Source organism: Temnothorax curvispinosus, unplaced genomic scaffold, assembly GCF_003070985.1.
Source record: "Temnothorax curvispinosus isolate PA1 unplaced genomic scaffold, ASM307098v1 QBEX01011515.1, whole genome shotgun sequence".
Lineage (NCBI taxonomy): Eukaryota > Metazoa > Arthropoda > Insecta > Hymenoptera > Formicidae > Temnothorax > Temnothorax curvispinosus.
Window position 1 is genome coordinate 11,656 of NW_020221295.1, and position 15,349 is coordinate 27,004.

Consider the following 15,349-nt stretch of genomic DNA (forward strand, 5'->3'; position numbering starts at 1 on the left):
TTTTATTTCTCGCTTTTTTTCTCTCGAATCTAACACGCCGCTTTTTTGTATCGCGCCGCCGACACATGTGCAACGCCGCCGACTCTTTGCCGATCTGGGTAATGAGTCGAGCAAAAATTGCCACTACAAAACGTGTGCTGGCGTGACTCGTGAATTGCGACCGGCTTCTCACATGGGAATCTGTTTTTTTAATTCTTTTCCGCAAGGAAAACCGATGAGCTTTTCGAATGTTTAGACGTGCAGGACGATAATCGATTTCATCTCGCAGCATGGAAAGAAAAAGATTGTCCATCGACATTTCCGTTAAATACATTTGTTAATTTTTTCATCGTATTGAATATTTCTTTTATTTCATGTATCTTTGAAAATTTTAAAATTTTCAACTAGATATATAATTGATATTCTCTGCAACATTTAGCTTTCGATATTGTGTTTAAATATATTCTGCTAATTTAAATTTTATATAATAATATACTTTATAACGCGAAAATAGTTTTATTCTAAATATGCTTATAGTCTTGAAAAATAAGTCAGCTCAGATATATATATCTACAGACCACATTTGGGTTACATCACGCAAAGCCGCTTACCAGCCATGAATCAGCAACAAAATCACCGAAGCAAAGAGTCGATTATTTGACCGCGGTAAGATCGGCGAAGAGGCGAAGATCAGCGGAAGATCGTGGCAAGATCCTTCTTGCCCTCTCTTCTCTTCGACGAGATCTCGAATTTACACGGCGGCGTGCACGATCGATTCTCTCCGTCGCGCAACGCTCGAGCGAACCCGTCCGGCTCTCGCCGATGGAACAAATTACTATAGATATTACACGCCACCATTGAAGTCTCTCGGATTCTTCTTGCGCGTCATTTCATTTTTCATGACAACGGCGGCGACAACTTCGGCGACGACGCCCGTCAACTACCGTTAGGAACCGCAGAAAAACTGGAGCATCCGATCCGCGCGCAAAACGAAATGCGGTTTCATCGACTTCACGCTCGACCACGACTATCTCTTCCTCACTAGCTATTGTTTGAAAGGTCAGTGATGCTCTTCCTTACTTCTTTGTTTCTCTAACCGACACTTTAAAATCTAATTTAATGAAGAATATATTGCGAAGAATGAGAAGATATACTGTTTAAAATTTTAATTATCGCATAGATGTAAAATATTTTCGAAAAGTTAGTATTTAAAAGATATTCTTGCATTTTTAAATTATGTTAATATATAATATTCAGTATCCACTATCACATTACTTATAATTATTTATAAATGTTCAAACGCGTTAGTAATTATTATAATAATGTTTGTGACATCTAAATTACACTACGCGGATTCAGATATAAAATCACGCGACGCAAGAGGACACATGGCCTCACCGGTAACATACTGAAGCTTGACGAGTTCGTCGTCCTGTGTGTGATCGGAGTTGGGTTATTATTATTTAAAACAACCCTTCGAGCGATCGTACGGGGGGGTAAAAGCCTCGAATCAGGGGTTGTAGACTGGAGAAAGGGGAACTCTAAAAAGTTGGAAGGGTGAACGGGGTTTCGGGTCCAGGTGCCAGCAGCCTCCGAGGGTTAAAAAAGGGGGTACGCGCAAAAGGGAGTTTTTCTGTCTTTCTTCCTCTCTACTTTCGTCTATTCTTTTACACTGTAGTAAAAGAGAATCTAGGGCAGAAAGACTTAAAGGACTCGTTTGAAAACGCGAATAAAATTTTTAAAATTCTCGAATCAATGTAATAAAAAAAGTTATGTCGTTTGTATATATTATTTTAATTTAATTTATTATTATCAAATATATATTGTTTCAAAGTTACATTATTTCATAAAATTATTATTTAATATGTTAATAACACTAAAAAAATTTCTACATAGTCATAGATTCCTCAGATAACTGTACTCACCTAGCAATTATATTTTAACTTTTAACGTATTAGAATGGTATACAAGTTGTACAAAAGTCTACAGATTAGTTTAATTAAATAGAGACGATGCCATCGGGCTGGATCTTGGTAGTTTAACAATAATATTTTTGTGTAAATTTTGTATATTTTTTCCAACTTATCAAAATTGCCGATCATTTGTTGATCTTAAAACGTAGCTCTCCGTTAGAACAGTAAATCCATATATTTAAATCGATTAATCGATTTAACTTTTGCTGCTAATAAGCTTTTTAAATCATTGTACAAAATTTATTACGAAAAATATCAAATCAGGATTTAAACCGCGACCTCTTGAAATCTGTGACTAATGCAACATCTTTATCAATTCTACTACTGAGTCATATGATAATATTTATTGTAATAACCAGTAAATATTGAAGAGAACATCTTATTTCAGACAATGTGAATAAACAATAATAAATAGAAAATAAACAATAATGAATTGAACAAATATAAAATTCACACAAAAACATTATTAGGCTACCAAGATATAGCTCGACTGAAGATGGCATCTTCATATTTAATTGAGATTCGTATTGATTAAATTTTACTTATTATTGTAGATTAATTTAACTTAAAAAATAATTTTGCTAGAGATTATATTATGTATAAAAAGACATAAAATAATTTAAAAAATTTCAATAATTACTTTGTATCGATCAAGTTTATTATCCTATTATAAACGAATTAATTTTTTAAATACATTACGTTTGAAAAGGCTTTCATGTACTGCCAAAAATATATATGTTTATATTGAGTATTGCATATAGACGTTTGACTAACATGAATATATATAGAGAAGTATGTGAAACTTTGAATACAAGAAACTATTCGTCTTTTTGGCCATCTATTGATGAGTTAAGGAACTATTTAAATATAGCTGTCTTTCACAATGGGTCTATTTTCTATTGTTGCGCTGGCTGCACTTGTTCGAAAAGTGTACATATACATTGAAGCATGAGAAACGTATGAGGCTCACGCTTTAAGCACCTTGCACAATAGGCGATAGCGATAGCGACAGCGACAGCGACAGCGACAAGGTTGCCGACAAAACTATATCTTTGTCGGCAACTTTGTCGCTGTCGCTATTGCTATCGCTATCGCCTATTGTGCAAGGGGCTTTAGTGTATGTACAATTCTTATCTAAATTAGTACAGCCAGTGCAGTAATAGAAAACAGATCCAACCTGTTCTTGTAAGTTATATAAATTTTTTGTGAAATAATCATGAATAGTTAGGTTAATGATGTAATTAACAAGTATATTACAAACATAAAAGACTAAGGAAAGAAGGTAAAAAAGAAATGAAGATAATATAGAGGTATATGTCAGATTATTTATATAAATTAGTTTAGAATAGAATTTAAGTGTAAATATTAACTAAATTCAATCATTTCTGTCCTTGTTTTTAACATATAACAGAAATTACATTACGGTAAAAAAATAATTGTTTTGAGCATACTGACTACAGTTAATATAGTATAAAAGAATTAATTTTATAAATATACTAAGCATTTTTTAAAAGAATAACTACATTCAAAAAATATAGATATATTGAGTATTGCTTATAAAACATGACATCTGATGTGAAATATATATAGAAAATATCCAGAAATTTAATTACGAGAAGCTTTTTATACGTTTGGCCATCTATTAATGAATCAAGAAACTATATTTAAATATATATGAATCAAAAAGCTATATTTAAACATAGCTATCTTCTATAATTTACTTTTTACAGTTAGTCTTTATAATTTAGTTTTATTAGTTTTTATTATTAAATTTAATATTTTTATTTATAACTTAATTTTTATAAATTATATAAATTAAATTTATAAGATAATCAGGTATAATTAGATCAATGATGTAATTAATAAGTATTATAAGTATATTTCAAAAGAAAAATGAAGATAATATAATTGAGAGTTCTTGAAACATAAGAAACATGGCAAAAGAGAAAAAAGCAAAAGAAAAAACAAGAAATATGAAAGAAATTTCTAACTCCAAAAATTTTCTCTCAACTTGGATTTTCTATATAATGTGTATAAACCTTCCACGCATTCGAAAAACTATAATATTTTAAACGTACTTAATAAATTTACATTTAATACGTAAGAAAAAATTTATATCCTTAACCTCTTGCATCGTATCGTAACATGTACTAATAAATCACTTATAAACTTAAAATAAACTTGTCAGCTAAAGACATATGACTTGATTCTTGCAATCATCAAATCATATTTATATATCATCTCAAATTATATATCTTCATCAACTGATATAATTTGAAAAAAATCATCAAATAATTCTTTCTATAATCATTTTTCATTGATTTTTCCTTCTATAAATAATCATCAGATGTCATTTTTATTATAAACAAGAGAACATCAAGATATCAACTCATCCATCATTTTACTACTTTTCTTAAGCACTGTACATAAATAGACAAATTTGTAATATATGCTTACGTTCCTCGAAAAAGTACATTGCTTCCAAAAATAGTATACATTTTTCTTTGTTAAATAAAATTTTTTTCAAAAGACGTTTTAAAAATGTCATGGATATAAAATTATTTGATATTTTAGATCTGCATGTCTTGTAAAAATATAGGATAAAAATATTAAATATTGAATAAGAGAAAATGTGTTGCAATTATACTAATTGAGTTAATGAAATACTCATTGAAAACATATTCTTGTGTCATAAGAGATATTGATTTGGCCATCATTAAAATAAATTTATAAAAAATTATGATAGAGAAATTATCAAATATTTTTTTAATTTTTGTTCTTTAACGATGGCTTTTAAAGTAACTATTATTCATTACTTTATCTATTACAAAAAGTATGTTTAAAATTTCTTCTAAATAATAGATTGTAATTAAACTTAAGACAGATTAACTTTTGAGATACGTTTACGTCTTTTACGAAAAAAACTTTACTTCCAAAAAGTAAAATGGATATATTGTATTGCTTTATTATATACTCATAAACATGCAACATATAGCCAAATATTAAGATTTTAATTACGAGAAAGTGTTTTTATATTTAGCCATCTAGTGTTGAATCAAAGAAATCTTTTCAAGTATCCATATACCATTCTGAAAGTTTTATTAGACAGACTGTTTATCTTCAATAAAATATTTACTAAAATTATTTTTCTACGGATGTAATTCATACATTTTAGTTTTAGTTTGGATGATAATAACAGTCTTGATATATGTAAATAAAGAAAAAAGTTAATTAATTTATAATTACAGTTAAGTGTATAAACCCTCAACTTTATAAATTAAAATAAAATAATATATAATAGAATACAATGTAAACTTCAGAAATTTGCAAAAATGTAAAGCATATCTTTCTTATTTAATGTCATTTTATTTTCTTGCAATCAGATCAATAGATAAATCTATCTGATCATATTAATTCTGATAATCTCAGATTTTATATTACATATAAATAAAGTAATTTGGAGTACTTGATTAGAGGAACAAATATATAAATTCCAATATAATAATCAGCATATTGTATTTCAATTTTTTAATGCTCTTTTCAATATTTGTTTACAGATTGCATGAATAACGGATTTTAAAAATTACTTAGAAATAGAAAATAAATTTTAGAACGACAATTTTAAAACATTGCTTTTACATCAGATTCTAGCAATATATTGTATAAATCTTGTGTTTATATAATTTTGTATAAGTAACCAAAAAAATAATTTAAATAAATAAAAATAGAAGTATGCTACATAGATTTACTAGAATTTAATCAATTATAAAGAAATAAAGAAAAAACATTAACTGAAAAAATAAATATGTCGATTACGTTTGACGTAACAAAGACAATCAATTCTCAAGTGAATAATAAAGGTCCACTTTTAGACACATTAAAGACAATCTACTTAATTTTAGATTATGCGTTAAGTAAAATTGGTTTTGAAAAACGTTCAAAAAATGTATTATATGGATATAAAATTGTTTAGGATGTCTTAATTTGCTCTGTCACAAAAGATATAGTAAAAATGTGCAATTTTAAATACGAGAAAATGATATAGTATTTCTCCCTCTAGTGGTAAAAAGTAGAATTTTTAATTGTCTATTTCTGTCTACGCGAGAAAAAGATAAAAAGAGAGAGAAAGAAAGAGAGAGAGAGAGACTGCAAAAAATATATTATAGATATAAATTAATTCAATATTGTACTTCCAGTAGTACAAAATAAAATTCTGGTCTACTGCCACATTATGTATTTATACAAATATAATTTTTAGATCCCTGAAGTATTAATAAATTTAAAATAAATTCTTTAACTTATATAATTTTTAATTTTTCAACATTTTTTTCAATATTTGTTTACAGAATGCATGGATGTCCAGTTTTGCAAATTACGTTTATAAATAAAAAACAAATTTCAGAACAAGAATTTTATTGCTTACACATTAGGGGTGTGATCCACTTGGCACTCCAAACGCTCTTGGAAATATTTCATCCTTGTTTATCAAATGTTAAACAAGGACAAAATAATGCTCTAAAGTGTTTGAAGCGTCTAGTGTCTAGTGGATTGTACCCTAGATCTTAGAATTTGTGTAGATATATCTTGTGTTTATATAATAATTATATACGTATACGTAATAAAAGAAAATTTAAGTAAATAAAAATAAAGAAAAATAATCAGTATACTACATAAATGTACCAAAATTTAATAAAATTTTTAAAAATTAGGAAAAAACATTAAATGAAAAAACAGATATGTCAACTACGTTTGACGAAATAAAAACAAATACAATCAATTCTTAAGTATATACAGGTTCATAACATATCAAAGATATTTATTTTTAGATTTGTGTTATGCAATTCTTATATCAAAGACATTCAAAAAGTATGTTATGGATATAAAATTGTATGGAATGTCTCAATTTAATCTGTCACAAAAGATATAGTAATAATATGCAATTTTAAATACGAGAAAATGATACGGTATTTCTCCCTCTAGCGGAAAAGTAGAATTTACGATTGTCTTCGACAGAGAGAGAGAGAGAGAGAGAGAGAGAAAGAGAACTATGCAGTAAACAAAATATTTAAAAATAATTCATGTTAGAAATCTATTTTTATTTTTTTAGAAGGTATTTTTATAGGAGGTTTAAAATCTTTAATATCAAAGAGCATAAAAGAAAATATAAAAAAGTAGAAAAGATATCAAAATTATTATTTGCACTTGTTTGTAACATTGTGATAATTGCAAATTAAATTTTCTCTCACAATCAGTTTAAGTTTGTATGTTTAGGCACTTAAATTTTCGATACCTATGCATGCGTGAAATACATAGATATTAATCTAGAAAACTATAATTAAAAATATAAATTATAAAAAAGGAGGTTTAATTAAACGATGTATAATTACATATAATCACACACAGTTGCCTTCAAGTGTCTCATTGTCTTGAAAGATACATGAACTTTATAAACTTTTATGCTTCCAATATTACATAAAATCGATTTATCTTTTGAATCAGCATTACGTTTTTCGAATAAAGAACTACATTCAAAAAATCTGAACGTTGTTATACGTTATATTGAGTATTGCTTATAAAATTTCTTGTCTAATGCTGACATATATAGAGAAGCGAATGAACTTTAATTACGAGAAACTGTTCTCAAATCTGGCCATCTAGTATCGAATCGACGAGTTTCCATTCAGATAGCCATATGATATATCTTTAGGTATGTGTAGGTAAGACGCTAGACACAAGTTTCATATGAATCTGTAGGTTGGAGATAAAATATATATTTTTTAAACGTCTCTGGCAGGACGTTTCAAATTTGCGAGCAAATTCAAGCGCATTATATTTTAAATTATATTATCTATTCTCTTCCTTAAGTTGTGTTGAGTACACGACATACAATATAATAATTATCGCATTATTCCATACGCAATGTATAATAATACTGCATTCATATAAATAATTAATAATTTCTGAACGTCCGCACTGAGTCGATCATACCTACCTGTCATATCAAAAACGAACTTGTCTTTGTAATGTATCACGGTCAAACGATTTTCAATAACTGCCAAAAATTGTGATAAATATGAATAACTTATCATGTTAAATGTCGCTTATAAAAAAAAAAACGTGCGAATCACGTAGAATGTATATACAGGGAAATATGTGGAAACTTAATTGTAAGAAACTATTCGCAATCTCGGTCATCCAGCGACAGACGTCTGGCATCTTGAGATAAAAAAATCTGACCGTTTCAGGTAATCGCCTCCGACAATCGGAATTTATATAGGCAGAAACGGGTCAGACCAAATGACAATAGCTAACAGTCTTACCAAGCCCGAGCGTAACGAAAAGAAAAGAGACACGATATGGTTTAGGTAGTCCTACGCTTGAGCAGGGAAAAATGGGAAAGAATGCCGAACCGAAGGAAAGAAAGACGGAAAGCGGGGGAAAAGGAGAATATCAAAGTCGTTACCGGCATGTGTGCTCGTGACGCTCCGACGATTGTTACTCGAGACTTTTTCTCGGTTCGAATTTCTGTCTTCCTCTGCGCGAGTTGTGTCCGTCGATCTTCCGACGTGACAATCATACGCGAAGTGCATGGGTGTCCCCGCGGCGGATCGCGTCTACAAATATAAAGTGTAAACTTTAGGCGCGCGGGGGAGGAGCGGGGGAGCGTAACGCGCTATGGCCACGACCGCGGGTCGTCGTCGCAAATTAGTTACGGCGAAGTATAATGCAACCGGTCTACCTGCGCTACGTGGCGAGACGTTTTTATTTTAGATTCTGCGACGGGTAGCCAAGGATGTTTAGCCGATCCGAGAGATCGCGTAGCGGATATGAGGCTGGTCGACACGTCTGAACGTGACGCACCGTCGAGGAAACGGTTGAAGTTAGGCGACGTTTAATTGCGAGAGCGTGCCGCGGCACGCGTTCATCCGGAACGCGTCGGTAAATGATATTTTTGATAGGTTTCCGTCTCCCGCGCGAGCTGAGTGTTTTTATCGACCGGTCGTTACAGGCACTCGTCTACGACACGCACGGACATCGGCTCGACAAATTACGTTTATAACATGGAAAATGCAAGTTTTTTAAAGCGAGGAACTGTTCGTGCCGTAGACGGGGAGCGGCACATTGTGTCTGCTTTTTCATGCATTTATGTAGTAATCTTTAGAGCGCGGATGTTCGTGAGATTTCATGGTGAATCGTCCTACTCGGGTCACCCGAGATGCAAGGTTAAGTTTTCCTGACAACGAAAATAGTAGAGTGAAAAGGAATTTAGGCATCAACGTACGCGAAAAACAATTGCACTTGCAAAAACAACTGGATTGTCTCAACGCGTCTTAGCCCGGCTTTTCTGGGAAGGATCGTCGTGAAATTTCACGAACTTATGTGGCCTAATAATCGTTTATGTAAATAAAAGGAATCAACGATTTAGGTGTACTTATATAAGTGCGTACAGAAGGATATGTTTAATAAAATATAGCAAAACTTGTGTGTTGAAAGATTAAAATAAAATCAATAAGAATCGAGACATTAAATGAAAAACTAATAGATATATCTATTGATGAAATTAAAAACATAGAAGAAATAAATTAATTCTTGAGAGAAATAGTCATTAAATGTACATAATAAGTTGATTAAACAATAATTGATTATTTTTTTAGTTCATATCAGGTAATCCAAACCACAAAAACATTCAAAAAATGTGGATATAAAGTTTGAATGTATGGTATGCACGAACACAATTCCTCGTCAGAAGATATAATAGTAGTAAACGTTTTTTAAACACGAGAAAGTGCTATTGTATTCATCCATCTATCGGCAGAAAATGGCACTTTTTAATTGTTTTTGTGCAAGCATAAATAATTGCAGGCTAAAAGCCGGTTTCACCAACGTCGATCAACTGTAACCTTCGAATCATAAACTCACACTTCGGTTACAGCGGAAGGTTAATCGACGTGAAACTTGGCCTAAGCAAATATGATCAAAATAACAGAAATATAACACGGAATTTTTTTATAATCTTCTTACATCATTTTAAAGATTTTTATATTAAATAATATAATATTGAATATTATGTAATATACTAATGTAACATACAGACAAATCCATTAAATTAGACAATCAGAAATCTCGCAGTTTTTCTATACAAATAATTTTTTCTCATATTTGCACTTTATTGTTAACAACGAAAAATAGCTTGTCTTCAGCACTTGTCGGATCGATTGAGATATTATGGAGGATTCACATTGCGTCCGATGTTCGACGTACGACGATCCGACATCCAATAACAGAATTTATTATTAGAGACAAAAATTTCCTATTGGATGTCGGATCGTCGTACGTCGAACATCGGACGCAGTGTGAATCCTCCATTAGGAGAAAGAAGTTAAGTTTCGAATTGTCCAATGTTCTTATAAATAGGTCACCATTCTAAAAATTTGCGATAAATAATTTATCGCTTATTGAGTATTGCTTATAACAGGCCTCGTTGAAGTGACACTTATAAAGAAAACGTGTTGAATTTTAATTACGAGAAACTGCTTTTAGGTTCAGCCATCTAGCGACAACTTACAAACTAATTTTCATTGTCGATAATGTCGACAATAAACGCGTTGGTATTACAACATCTCCTCTCATTAAACGTTATTGTATTAGAAATGTAAATTATTATTCGAATGATATATAACACTTTTTCAAGTAAAAGTACCTTCAAAAGATTATACATTATAGTAATAGTTACTATTGAGTATTGCTTATGCCCGTTCTAGACTGGAGGATGAGCCGACTCTCGGCTCATCCGAGTAAGTGGTGTAGACGGATAAAAATCTATAGTTTATGTATAGTTTATGTCACGTACACTATAGAAGGCGGATGAGCCGAGAGTCGGCTCATCCTCCAGTCTAGAACGGGCATTATTTTAACATTTGTTCTACTCTAATTGTAAATCATTTATTAATATATGATCGTACTTCATCGTACCGAAATTATTTCAATGTTTTATTCCTGAGTGAACATTGTGAACAATTTAACTTTAGATGTACATAACGTTTAATAATCTTAAACTACTTGCAAAAAATGTAGTTCAAATATATTGAGTATTGCTTATAAAATTTTCTACTAATGTAAAACCTATATAAAGGATATGTGTCAAAAATTAAATACGAGAAAGTGTTCTTACTCTTTGTCATCTAGCGACAGATCAAGGAACTTCGCCAAGCAGCTATTATTTATAACTGAATTTTAATCAGGCATATATATGTAATCAGAGCGTTCTACATAAAAAAGGTCGAATAACATCGAGTGTTATACCATACCATACATTTGAATAATAATGTAAATGTTCGTTTGTCAGTGCATAATATGTAGACAAATTGTTTGGATGAACAAATATTATATCGTAACAAATTCTATTTTGGTTTTCCATTGTTAATTGCCAAACAGCTGTAAATATTGTCTGCAAGATAGATGCGTTCTGGTAATAATTAAATTACAGAGAGTCGAAGATGAAAAACTTTTTTGTGTTGCGAATTTATGATTATGTAATTCCATGATATTCGATGAGAATGGTATTCTTATATCAAGAGATGCTGATCTTGAATAATATAAAACTTTACTATCAAATATCTAAAAATGTCACCGGCGTATAGTAATATCTTACATATTCTCTTCTCAAACATCAAAACTATATTTCAAATATAAATATTAAACTAAATGTAGCTTTTATATATATATATATATATATATATATATATATATATATATTATTAATTTAAATGATTCAGATCTGCGCTTTATATGATACCTGTGATTTTTAATATAAATAAATTTTATAATTTACCGACAACAAATATTATTGCATATTATTTCAATATTTTTATAATATTATCTTATATATTATAAAAAAGATTAACGTCCATAATAAGGAAGAGGCCGGGATATACAATTTTACTCGAGTAATATATTTGTTATATTGAATATTAATTATATATCAATACATAGGTATATATGATGTATTGACATAAATTAGTCAAATATATACTAAATGCAAAATACATATTTTTTTAATGAATGTAACATAATTTTTTGTAAAAATACATTACATTTTTCCACATTCATAAGCAGTATAATTAAATTTCATGTTATTCGATATAATGATTGAATAAAATACAGTCGAAAAAAATATGAAATAGAAATTCGCATTTAATATTAATTATTGGCAATACTATTGTTTTCTTCGTTGAAATCGATATTATTATATTATAGCTATCAGAAACTGTAGGTAGATATATGTTCACATAGAAGTCATTTAAATTTTTTATGAGTATAAAAATGCTTAAGTAATATATTGTACATACGTGTTGTGAATTTGTAATGTACTTATTTTAAATCTGTAATATCTTCTGTTCTTATCACTTCTTTTCTACATTGAGATATAGTATTTACAATAATGCAATATACAATAAAGATATATTGGACAAAAAGCCGGCATTAATAATTTTGGTAAATAAAAAATGATATATTAAAAAACTGGCCATATAATTTTTTAAATACTTTGATATCTAAACAAAATTGTATAGTTATGTAAAGTAAACATATAGATATAAGAAACGGACATATATATACATATAAGATCAGGAAAACATATCAGAGTTTCTCAAAAATATAGCAAGAAAAAATACTAATAAATAAAATTCTGATATCTTTTTAACTTATATATTAAGTCTAATATACGATATTTTTTACATATGGATAATGACTCCGTATCCTGATACAAGACATTAAAATGATTTTACAGAGGTTTTTAAATTGCGTTCCTATTTAAGCTGGTCCTAGAATATCCATGTTTGTCGTTGTATCCTGGACATTGCTATACGCGATCATATACTCAGAAACAGATATATATACTGCAACCAACAAACCGATAACGCTTGCTGCATAAACGTTACGTTGCAAAATAATACATGTCGCCACACAAAGTCCGAAATACGTCAGATATCTCGCCAGATTTTCTTGTTTCTTGCGGCCAAGAAGATCTGAATCTACAAATAACATATATTATAAATATTTAAAATAAGTTACATTATATCATTATTTGAAGTACCTACTTATACACAAATTATCCTTTTTATGATAATCATCGGCACATTTGACACACATATCTGGCCCATCGCCGGTGCAACCGTTGCAGGCTTTGTCGCAAGCTGAAAAGATTGCAAATTTTTTATTTTAATATATCCAAATTAAAAATAATTTAATAAAAATAGATAAGGTGTATATATACCCAAACAAGCATAGCTCCCTTCTTTATTAATGCAGAATTGATTGCCAGGACAGATATCGTTGCTTCTTAAACATTCGTCGATATCAAAGCAGCCTTTGTCTTCGATCATGTACCATCCAGCAGCACATTTCTCGCAATCCTTTGGCCCGGCGCCTTTACAAGGTCCGTCGCACGCCGCATGACATGAGGAACATAACAAGGTTTTTTCGTCCTTATAAGATTCATAGTATCTCGGAGCGCACTCTGAACAAATGTCTCCAATATATCCCTTATCGCAGAAGCAGCCACCATTTCCCTTTCTCGTGCCAGCTCCTTTACATTTGCCATTATTGCTGCAGATTCTATCTGGATATCCTGGACACTGCGTACAGTTCGGACCGTAATGATCTTTCGGACAACAACGTTCTGTCTTTTCGATACAGATATAATCGTATATATCTGGATAAGTATCTTGATGCTTGAACCACCATTCCTCTATCTGACTCTCCAATTCTTCGGCTAAAGATTGGCACTGCACCTCGCCACGCTCAACATCTTTACACAAGTTCTCTTGTATTTCAATCAGTCGTATTTCACTTCTTGAGTACGAGCCTAACTTGTCCTCTTCCCAAGCGCTATCTCCGCCCTCAAACTTCCCACGACTCGTCTTGTCTAAACCCTATAAAATAATTATAATTCATGAAAATATTCTCAAATGACAAAATTATTTATTTAAATAACATGAATAGTGTTACGTCTCTTTTGACAGTTTTAACGCAAAATTATTTTAATATAACTAATTAAATACTTCTATCTAAAATCAGAAAAGGAAGGGGGTTGTTTACCTTTTTGAAACTACTGGTAAGTATTTTGCACGCTGCGCAGGGCGGAAATTTTTGAGATTTGAGTTCCTCCTCGCCCAGTTTTTCTTTCTCACATTGGATGCTACTCATGCAAGTCAATACGATTACAAAAATGTTAAGAAAAACAACACTGGTCGGCACTCGCATTATACCGTACCGGTTATCAACACGACTATAATATATTTATAAAAAAAAATTATGGCGAGGAAGCACAGAGAAAAGTGTCCGTTTTATTCTTGGAGAATAAGAAGCTAACGACTCCCGAACGTTTGTCTTATCTCGGACTAGATCATAATTACTCCGAATAGTTTCATTCGAAACGTCTGACAGATTGACGTCTGAGGTTAGGCGGAGCGGACGACAAAACGTGTCTTCCGCGATACCGGCCAATCACAGCGCATCGCGTGCAACTCGTCGATGTGTTTCAAATTCCTTGGCTAGTGGCTCCGAACATGGCGACTGACGCGTTAAGGTGAAAGCACATAAAATTGCAGGAGCCATGAGCAGAATGCAGAAGCCATATGCGCATGCGCTGTGGTATCTGTAGAGCTCTACAAATACCATAGCGCATGCGCATATGGCTTCTGCATTCTGCTCAAGGCTCCTGCAATTTTATGTGCTTCCACCTTTAACCAGCCAATCAATTGCACCGATAATAGACTTGTTCGCGTTGCTTGAAATCCCCAAACATTTTTGCACTTGAAATGAGATAAATATATATTCGGCCGTTGGAGAGAGAGAAAGCGAAGATGCTGAGTGCAAAAAGTGCAAGCAACGCGAACAGACCCAATGCTCCGTTGTCTTTAGGGTGTTAATTTTCTAACTAAAATGTCACTAGAAGAAAAAGCGCAGAAAAATAACGTGCAAACCGCATCTGTGTTTCATATCGTTGATTTTATAGTTCGGGGTTATGTAGTGACGTGTCTCCATCGTGTCAAAAGTTTAAAGAATATCGAGAGGGTGGTGTTTAATTAATCGCGTTTCGAACAATTGGCTAAAGTAAAATGTTGACGAAGTTTGAGACGAAATCTGCTCGAGTGAAGGGCTTGTCCTTTCATCCGAAACGTCCCTGGGTGCTTGCGAGGTAAAGTGACAGATGTCTTTAAACTAATTTCTTGACTATGTTGATATTTTTACTAATAAAGTATTTATCCGTTTGTAACAGCAAAATATTTCGTCTAAATTATTTACTAAGTTAGAAAATGATTTGATAATTATTAGATGCGTGAATGCGTATTAACAGACATAACCTCTTAATCAATGCACAGTGCTTTCAATAA

General features: G+C 31.2%; 2 protein-coding genes across 3 annotated transcripts in view; one reads left to right on the plus strand and one right to left on the minus strand.

Annotated features, from left to right (window-relative positions):
• Positions 1 to 12,144: 12,144 nt before the first annotated feature.
• LOC112461568 (cysteine-rich with EGF-like domain protein 2) lies at positions 12,145 to 14,444 on the minus strand. The gene is made up of 4 exons (XM_025026852.1): positions 14,052 to 14,444; positions 13,228 to 13,885; positions 13,052 to 13,147; positions 12,145 to 12,985 (listed from the first exon to the last, which is right to left on the minus strand). The coding sequence occupies exons 1-4, from the start codon at positions 14,214 to 14,216 to the stop codon at positions 12,765 to 12,767; spliced, it is 1,140 nt and encodes a 379-aa protein (XP_024882620.1). The 5' UTR covers positions 14,217 to 14,444; the 3' UTR covers positions 12,145 to 12,764.
• Positions 14,445 to 14,982: 538 nt separating this feature from the next.
• Positions 14,983 to 15,349, plus strand: part of LOC112461542 (coatomer subunit alpha) — an 8,058-nt gene continuing 7,691 nt past the window's right edge. For both annotated transcript variants that reach the window (XM_025026820.1, XM_025026821.1), the window contains exon 1: positions 14,983 to 15,153. In XM_025026820.1, the coding sequence (XP_024882588.1) occupies positions 15,074 to 15,153 (80 nt within the window). In that variant the 5' untranslated portion in view covers positions 14,983 to 15,073. The remainder of the gene's footprint in view (positions 15,154 to 15,349) is intronic.